The 9,924-nt window shown below is 39.1% G+C and overlaps 1 protein-coding gene across 1 annotated transcript; it reads right to left on the bottom strand.

Moving 5' to 3' along the window:
- Positions 1 to 5,434, bottom strand: LOC121736390 (alpha-tocopherol transfer protein-like). The gene is made up of 6 exons (XM_042127563.1): positions 5,306 to 5,434; positions 4,343 to 4,499; positions 2,570 to 2,684; positions 1,516 to 1,650; positions 684 to 897; positions 1 to 287 (listed from the first exon to the last, which is right to left on the bottom strand). The coding sequence occupies exons 1-6, from the start codon at positions 5,391 to 5,393 to the stop codon at positions 136 to 138; spliced, it is 861 nt and encodes a 286-aa protein (XP_041983497.1). The 5' UTR covers positions 5,394 to 5,434; the 3' UTR covers positions 1 to 135.
- Between the last annotated feature and the right edge of the window lie 4,490 nt (positions 5,435 to 9,924).

The following is a 9,924-nucleotide window of genomic DNA, read 5'->3' as shown; positions in this document are numbered from 1 at the left end:
CTTCTTGTTCACTGAGTTGAAAGCAGCTCTATTGTTGACTCTGTCAGAGGATATCATTGAGCTGCAAGCGATATGTCACAGCGTCACTTCTGCTTGTTAAAGACTTCGTGAATATTGAGCTACCCCGAGGTATCTCTAGTCAATATGGAGGGTCCTGAAGGTTCCAGCGACGTGGTCTATGTTGGCGGCGTGCGTGGCGGGGCAGAGCACCGCATCGACGGCGGCGCGCGACATCACCTCCATGTGGGCGCGGTGTTGGGGGGATGACAGCAGATCCACTATCCACTCTGAAAGCCGATTGAATGTTGTGATGCATTTTTCGTGCATGAGTGAGTCATTGTTATGTTAATAGTGGTCACTATTGGTCAGCTTTGCGTCATTACAACTGCGGCGGTACTCACAATTCGCCTAACATTCCTGCATCGCGCTATCGAAGTTTCGGAGAACGGCAAGATATATACAACGTCTGAAATGACGTCAGTGGGTTTCGGCCTGACCGAGCATGCTATCTCGCTCGGTCGGAAGATCTTCCTTTTCGGCCGCCACTAACAACGTTAAACAACTATTAAATATCATCCAACTGAGCGGTGAGCCCTTATGACAGTAGTTCTGTCCAATGGAAACTAATCGTAGAACTAGATATTGTAATAAGTAGGTACTCTCGCGCAGTCGATAAAACTCACCCTGCAATTCCTCTACACTTTTGTCACTGCCCCCGTATTCTTTCGGCAGATATTCCGCGGCGTAGTACTGCAGCAGCTCCTCCGGCGCCTGGTGGAAGACCAGTCGCTCCACGATCTTCTGGCTGAAGAAGGGCTTCAATATGGCCACCACCTGGTGGATGACCTTTGATCTGGTGATCACGTGGATCCGCTTCACACGGAGACCATAGCAGTCCTGAGATGGTGGAAAAGTTTTAGCACGAACCATTTTAGGACACAGGATAGTTTATATCCTAGTAAAAGTATCTCCATACCAAATTTCACGGTTAAGTGGATTTAAGCGTGAAGAGATAAACAGACGGTCAGATAAACTTTCGCATGTTTATTATAAGTATGGATATATATCTATATATTCACAGACAGACATTGTCCATCACGTCGTTTGCTAAAGCGTCATGTCCGAATTTAGTATCTCAACTAGACGTTCCGCGTGGCTTCGTCCGCGTAAATTAGATATTTCACAGAAAAATAATTAGTCCACAAAAAAAGCCTATGATCCTTCACGCGGTCTACTTATCTGATCCAAATAACAGACAAAATGCTCTTGTAGTTCGTGAGGTAAGCCGTTTCAAATAATTTCCTCATTTTTCCATATTTTCCTCTATTTCTTCGGTCCTGTTAGTCTTAGCATGGTAAAATATAGCCTACAACCATCCTCGATAACTGGGCTATGTAACACTGAAATAATTTTTCAAATCGGACCAGTAGTTCCTGAGATTAGCGCGTTCAAACAAACAAACTAACAAAACTCTTCCGCTTTATAATATTAAAAGAATAGATTTGGGAGTCTAACCAAAAAGATCATCATGGCGTTTTTGAGCGCGACGAAGTTGGTGTGTGTGAGTATGTACGGCAGGTCGGCGTCCACCAGGTCGAAAACTGACACCATACCGCTGTGGTAGTCGTGAATCTTGAGGTAGTCCATCACCTGCAATTTATTGATAAAAGTTGCTCGATGAAAGGGATTATAGCTCAGTCAACAAAGTATTTGTAGAATTCGTGAGCGGGAACCTAAGCAATTTATGCAGGAACTTATTCGGGGGTGGTTAAGGACAAAACATACTAAAAGTCCTGAGGTCTAGGAGGTGAGCCGGAGGGAGGGGGAGACGACAAAGGTCTCAATTTTTGGTTTTTCGCCAATAACTTAAAAACGATGCGTTGTAGCAAAAAGTATTCTATTATGAAATTAAAGCTTATTAAATTCTCTATAAATTATATTCTATACAGTTTTTCCAAATTCTCATCCGTTTTCAAATTACACGCTCAGGAAAAGTAAAAATTTAAAAAAAAAAACTTTATTTTAAATATGTTCTTAGTAAAGTGAGGCTTTACGCTGGTTCTTTTGTACTTAACGTCAAGATATTACCTTCATTTTTCCACCTTCACTCTAGAGGGGTCAGCTCATTTCTGATGATTCTTGATGTTTTTTTTACAAATAACTAAGCTGGCAAACAAGAGTATGGTCTACCTGATGTAAAATGGTTACCATATAGTCTATGCGACATCTGCAGCACCAGGGGTGCTACAGGTGCGTTGCCACATTAAGGGGTGTGATGAGGGGATGGGTTCGGTGAGTGAGGCATGCTTAAGCGCATTTCCCGTCTTGAAAAAAGGGTCAATTCAGACCGCAACGCGACGATGCGAGGCGCGGCGCGGCGCGGCGCGGCGCGGAGCGGCATCATAATATAATTAGTATGGATTTGACAGATTTAAATTGCGTGAGACGTCTTGCGAATCTGTCAAATCCATATAAAATTAGAAATGCATCTACGCGTCGCGTTGCAGTCTGAAAGAAACCCTGTCACTAGGGTTTTTATTACCATTACGATATTTAGTATGTAACTTACATTGTAGGCGAACTTGTAGGCGTTTTCCAGCACGTGGTCGTCGGGTCTGCCGCGGCAGCGGTTGATGTTGATGCGGTGCTGCTGCGGCGTCAGCTGGGTAGTGAACACCTTGTTGCTGGGTATAACAATATGAAATGAAAATGAAAAAAGTGTTTATTCAGAAAAAATAAGTGGGTACATCAATAGCCGCATACTGACCAAGCGAGCAGCCTCGCGCAAAAAAAAACTTCTACGCGAGGCTCGGGCCTCGGGCCGCGGCACGCTCGTACGTTGGCCTCGGGCGAGGCACGTCTTTACCGACCCAGTATTTGCATATCGAGGCAGTTTCGCGAGGCTGCTCGCTCAATCAGTACGCGGCTTATGCGCGGACAGCTGGACCAAGATGGTTAACAACCGCCATGCTGTCCATGGGCAGGTGTGTGGCATTCTTTGGAGGAGGCTTTTACCCGAAGAGGGGACGTACGAGCCTTAGAAATTTAAATCCTTTATTTCGTAATCTTAAAAATGTATTAACTTGTATGGTATTAAATAAAGCTCTATTATTATAATATTATTATTATGTTACAGTACAGCTGGTCATCGCTCATCAGTAACTTACTACTACTACCGAGCTTTAGGTTTCGCTTAATTCATTAAATGGAAAATATTGAACAAAAACAAAATGCCACTGTTGTAAATGGCCTCATGAGGGGGTTTCTTCCAAAAACGATTACTCTCGTTAACCAGCCCTAGTAGACAAGTGGCGATTATTGTAAACGCTAACAAAATGTACGCGATTTGAGATAGGTCATCGCTTCGCTAGCGAATACTAATGTCAAATCCCATACATTTTGTTGGCGTATACGATAATCGCTTGCCACTTGTCTATAGTTTGTGCGTTATGTTTTTTTTACAAGAAAACAAAAAAAAATGTAATAAATTATATATTTCATCTACAAAAACAAATGTTTCCTATAATTGTAAATGAATAAAAATGAAAAGTTGCTAAATGCTAAGTTATTGATATAAAATTATAAATTTTAACTGTGAAAATTATTGTTACGAAAATATTTGAAAAATGTCAGATGCATGAGATTGACACTGTTGAATCGAAATCAAATCGATAAAAAGGGCGGCCATTTTAAATCGCCGGCGCCACTCTGAAACGTCAGTACGAAATCGATAATGTCGATTGCAATTCTTTTACGAAGTGATTCGATATTTTTAAATTATCGATTAATTTTCTTAGGTAACTTCCCTACTATTGTCAATTATAATATGTCACCCATATCATCTTAAAGCGCACAAACTATAGTAGAGCAGTTTCTTGTCTGTAATTCATAGTTTTATGTAAAGACGAGCTTTTGCCAGCGGCTTTGCTCGCGTTAGCAAGTATTATTATATACAAACTTTCATCCCCTATTTTGACCCCTTGGGGGTAGAATTGATCAAAATCCTTTCTTAGCGGATGCCTACGTCATAACATCTACCTGCATGCCAAATTTCAGCCCGATCCGTCCAGTGGTTTTAGCTTTGCGTTGATAGATCACCATGTCAGTCAGTCACCTTTGAGTTTTATTATATATTATACAGATTATTTAAAAGGTCAAATGATCTACTTTTACTTAAGGGATTGGTTTTAATAGAGTAGATTTTAAAATATATTGTGGCTAGGATAATGATAATTGTATACAAGTTAATTATAAAAAGAACAATTTAGCTAAAAAGTCTATCTAAATGAAATCAGTTTTATCGTCTTCTAACAGAAACCTGAATTGTGTTCTGTGAACTTACATGTGCCCCTTGATGACGTCATAAAACTCCCTCACGTCTCTCGGCTCGAAGTATTCAGGCCGCTGTGTGCGCGCAGTAAACATGTTCTCCAGAATGCGCTTGGCTCGCTCCACCGACCCCTTCGAATTTACGATCGTCGTCTCCAGGTAGGGCTGTGCTGTGGAGGAGGAAGAGAAAGGCTGCTTATTGAGTTCAGTTAATACCCTTACACCGGTTTCGGTGACGGTGACCGGGTCATTGAAACCAGGCCAGTTACGCAGGAGTTTGATAGTGCCCAAGTTAGTGCGCAATACACAAGAGCACTCTCTATTCCTTTTACCCTCATAATCCAGTGGGACGGCCAATACGACTGGCGAGAGGTCTGCGCAGGACGATAGCGAAAAGTTACAGCAGGTTGTCGCCTGATTCGCATCCATGCTTCATGGCAATTTCATCAACTCGCCAAAACTTTATTGTAGGCCTATGAGTATATGAAGCTGAAATCATCATCTCGCTCATTTGCTAACGAGTTATATCATAATTATAAATTATAGAACAAAAAAATACAAAAATAATTTGCGCAAAAAAACCTAAGTATACTTATCTAGTTCTTACCTAATGTACACGGAAGTTCGTTTGAAAATTTTCCGCAAAAATTATTTCCAGTACTTAGGTACCTACTTATATTATCCTTATTTATCCATGCAAAAGGATTGAGTGTGAAAATGTGATAGACAAACGTTCAATTTTGTATGTTAGTATATTATATTACTTCAAATAATTTTAATCGAATATAAACAAAGATATTAAAAACAAAATAGTTTATCGAAAAATAAATGTGCCACAGCTGACAGTACCCATTACTTTGCGTGATTTTGACATGGACATTTACTTGGTAGCATTTTAAAATTAATAAATTATAGCCACTTTATTCTTTTGTCTCAATAAAAACCCCATACCATCCATAAAGAGAATAATACTCACGAATATCCTTCTCAATAAAATGCGGCTGCTGGTGCACCCATTCGTCCAGGATCCTGATGGCCTCCTTCATCTCCCCGGGCCTCCCCATGTTGATCTCTTGTCTGACCGCCTCCAGGGTGTCTGGGCGGATCAGGTGACGAACCACGTCAGGATCCTTCATGATGGTTTTTGTGACTTTTGTTGACTGATTCAACTTCTGCAGACTCAAATCGTGATATGACTTCTTCTTTCAACTTCTAATTTTGTCTGCCGATGAGAGCGCCTCTTTCTTCGTACAAGAAACGTCCAATAAATCCCACCTCTACAGAAATTTCTTCAAACTTCTTTCGGATCTTCGCTTTCTATCGGACAAAGTCTTTGCTTCTCATCTTTCACCGAAACTATTCCACCGAAGTAGATTCGACTTCTGTCTTCTTCTTTTGGCGTTTGCCCGTTTTAGGACTTGCCAGCGTCAGAGTAGAGAATTCGACTTCTGTAGCTGTAACTTCTTTTAACTTATAACTTCATCGACTTCTAACGCCAAAGTGTTTCTCCGTTCAACTTTTTACTTCGTCTACTAGACAAAACTTGTGCTTCTTAAAGTTATTAATCTGAATAATATAACGTCTTTCCCTATAGTGCGTCTGGTCGGTTTTGTGGCAATTACAAAATGATCACCGGTAGACATTGAGTAAACTCGTTTTAGTGTTTCAATGTTGTTTGGGTGTGTTATAATAATAATTTATTATAACCTTGGTATTTTTTTGCAATAAAAATAAGTCGTATTTTTCGTAGGATTAATATTCTCAGCCATTATTTAAATCTCATTTTATTTTTAACCCATCAATCTGCAAGCGGCAGCCGGCTGCCGCATAACAATTAAAAGTATATTGTGTCTGCGAAACCCACGATGGAGGTGTTAATTCTTAAATGTAATAAATAATATATTGTAAATATAATATATTGTATGGGCCTACGTACCCTGATTAAAATAAATAAATTAAATTAATTAAATTATGCGTGAGTTCATAAAATAAAATAGTATAAGTATGGCAGTATTAATATATTTAGTTATTCAATAATACTACCTAATGTGAAAATATGTCCGTTTTTCTGTCTGTTACCATTTCACGCATTAATCGCTAATGTGGTATTAAGATAGAGTGAATACCAGCTATTATTTTATATTATATCCTGAAATTATAACACAAGAGATGTTTCCAAAGAATTAGCTTGTACTTAGTTTCTTGTCAAGCACCAAAATATAATTTTACCATTGCCTGGATGAAAACTAATTATTTTCTTCTCAAACAGGATATAAGTTTGTAAATTGACTCTTTTGTTACTTGTGGTCTGAGGTAATAAAAAATTAAATATTTCGGTTTTTTGGGTTAAATACCAAGAAACTGCATGTTAAGACATTTTAATTTTTAAGGCTATGACTATACGCGCTGAAATTTCCTCTATCACGGGAAAATAAATAAAGATTATGAGTCTGTGATAATAACCTGAAAATTTTACACTCAATCGTCAATTACGTGGGAGAGCCATGCTTCGGCACGAATGGGCCGGCTCGACCGGATAAATACCACGTTCTCACAGAAAACCGGCGTGAAACAGCGCTTGCGCTGTGTTTCGCCGAGTGAGTGAGTTTACCGGAGGCCCAATCCCTTAACCCCTACCCTATTCCCTTCCCTACCCTCAACTATTCCCTTCCCTTCCCTACCTATCCCTCCCCTATTACCCTATTCCCTCTTAAAAGGCCGGCAACGCACTTGCAGCTCTTCTGATGCTGCGAGTGTCCATGGGCGACGGAAGTTGCTTTCCATCTGGTGACCCGTTTGCTCGTTTGCCCCCTTATTTCATAAAAAAAAAACGGGCAAACGAGCAAACGGATCACCTGATGGAAAGCAACTTCCGTCGCACTGATGCTGCGAGTGCCTAATCTATATATATGATATAAATATAATATATATTATATAATCTAAAAATGTCTTTAATCTGAAATTGTGATCAATGCGATATTCAAGCTTTTGTTTTCACTTTTTGTTTCATCGGCGGGATTCGAACCCCCAGTGACATTTTTATTGCACAAAACCATACATAGATTATATTTTTATAGCAGATCTAAACAACATTAATAATAAACAAGTTTAATCAATGCATACTTGTGATCATGATATAATCGCCACAAAACCGGCTTGGTGAATTTTAGAAGACAAAATTACGATTAAAAAACTTTCGATCGAACAAGAAATGATTTATGTAAACGAAGAGAACTTGAAAGAAGTTCCTGCAGAAGACAACTTTAGGAGAACTTTGGTTGAAGAATTTAAGAACACGAACAAGAACCACGCTCATTATATTAGAGGAACGTTGAAAATCGAGTTTCTGCAGTGGAATCTACAAAGGGCATTGGGTAACTTTGTATGGACCTGTGGCGTCATTTTTTTCCAGCGGCCAGGGATAAAACCATTACTATTTTGTAGCACTACATTAGAGAAACATATATAAGTAATAAAAATTATTCTAAGTAATATCGGAGCTGAGCTACGATTATTTTAGTATATTTATTTTTGCACCTTATGTTCACAAAATCAATAGTAAAATAACGTTACTTTATGAAGTTATGCTTAACAAACAGGTGTAGAAAGGGTATATTAATATTATGTTGGATATATATTTCTCACTAGCTATTGGCCACGACTTCGTCCGCGTCAAATATGAATAATTTTTCATACTTACATATTTTCACCTTGGGTTTAACTCTTGTCCGACTAAAATATAGCCAGAATTGAGACTTCTTTCTCATGTCTTTCATTAGACAGTGGTTTTCAAAGGGCCGGATGCAATATTAGGCAATTGTCATTATTGTTCTTGTGTATTAATGTGTTGTGGGTAAAATGACTCTAGGGTGTTGTTCCCATAATATAATGTCACTTATTTCCACTATTTAGCGAATTTTGGCCATAATTTGGTAGTATAATATAAAATATTCTATGCCATAGTGCACGAAAGGTTTTCGGCAGAATTTTCAGTCTAGCTTTAATGCTGCTGCAGGAATGTTTTATAGAATATTAACTATTTACTTACACAAAATATATATATAAAAAAAAAACAAAACGGCCCTCTTTAAGAAATTCGAGAAAAAATGGAATTGCATTTTTTTGCAAAAGAAAAATAAATAGTTAAAAAACTTATTCAATGACGGCGCGTAGTTGTACAGTTAATTTTATGAAATAAGGGGACAAACGAGCAAACGGGTCACTTGATGAAAAGCAACTTCCGTCACCCATGGACACTCGCAACATTAGAAGAGCTGCAGGTGAGTTGCCGGCCTTTTAAGAGGAAAACGCTCTCTTCTTGAAGGTTTGCAGGTCGTATCGGTCCGGAAATACTGCCGGTGACAGTTCATTCCAGAGTTTTACAGTGCGCGGCAGAAAGTTACGCGAAAAACGCACTGTGGAAGACTGCCACTCATCAAGGTGATGAGGATGGTATATTTTTCGGGTGGGACGATGGCGAAAAGTTGCAGGTGGTATGATTCCGAACAATTCCTCAGAGCACTCCCCGTGATACAACCGATAGAGGATGCAGAGTGAAGCAACATCTCGGCATAATTCCAGGGGGTCCAAGCTGTTTGAAACACTATGGCAGTCAACAATTCGAGCGGCCCTTCGTTGGATACGATCCAGAGGGAGCAGTTGGTATTTTGGCGCTCCTGCCCAGAGATGAGAACAATCTATACTTCAATACTTAATATTATAAATGCGAAAGTATCTCTGTCTGTCTGACTGTCTATCTGTCAGTCTCGCTTTCACGCCAAAACTACCGAACCGATTGTAATAAAATGTTATATACAGATAGTCTAAAGCCTGAGAAAGGACATAGGCTACTTTTTATCGGAAAAAAGCGTTGTAAGGGGGTGAAAATGCGTAACTTTGTTCAAATTAAGTTAGTTCCAAAAATTCAAAATAGATGGCGCCGTGCGTCTCCTACATCGCGCTAACGCTTGCCCAGAAGTCGTTCTATAAGAGGTGGTATTATCACAGAGTTAATTTTATTTTTTTCGCTTGTTATTTCTTTCTTCCGTTACTTATTATTTACATTACTTATTAAATCAGTACTTAATCTATGTAGTGACGTAACCTTAAACCTATTAATGATAAATAGTTTATGGGTAAAGTTGTGTGATTGGGGGGCTAAATAAGCTTAATATAAAGAATAATTTTAAAAATTGAAATATTATATGCACACTAATAGCTGGTTGTTGAGGAAGTGATTATGAGAAGAGGAGGAAGAGGAATTTTCACGCGTAAATTTAGAGGATGCGGATGAGGAAGCGGAGGAGGAAGCGGATGAGGAAGAGGATGATAGGAAATTATAAATGCTAGCGGACCCAACCCAAAAGTCTTTGTCCTGTCTATCCATAACTAGGTACATACATTACACAAAAAATAATTAAAAGGGCATTTTCCAGTGGACCAAACTATGAATCTAAACCATTCTCAAAACACACACAATAAAGAATCATCAAAATCGGTCCAGCAATTAAGGAGGTGTTCAGTAACATACACAACACACGCACACAAAAAAGATGGATACGCGACGCGCATGCACAGTGAAATTCCTCATAAATT

This window comes from Aricia agestis, chromosome 19 (assembly GCF_905147365.1).
Source record: "Aricia agestis chromosome 19, ilAriAges1.1, whole genome shotgun sequence".
NCBI lineage: Eukaryota > Metazoa > Arthropoda > Insecta > Lepidoptera > Lycaenidae > Aricia > Aricia agestis.
The sequence above is the reverse complement of the archived record's forward strand: the minus strand, read 5'-3'. Positions and strand labels throughout refer to the sequence as shown.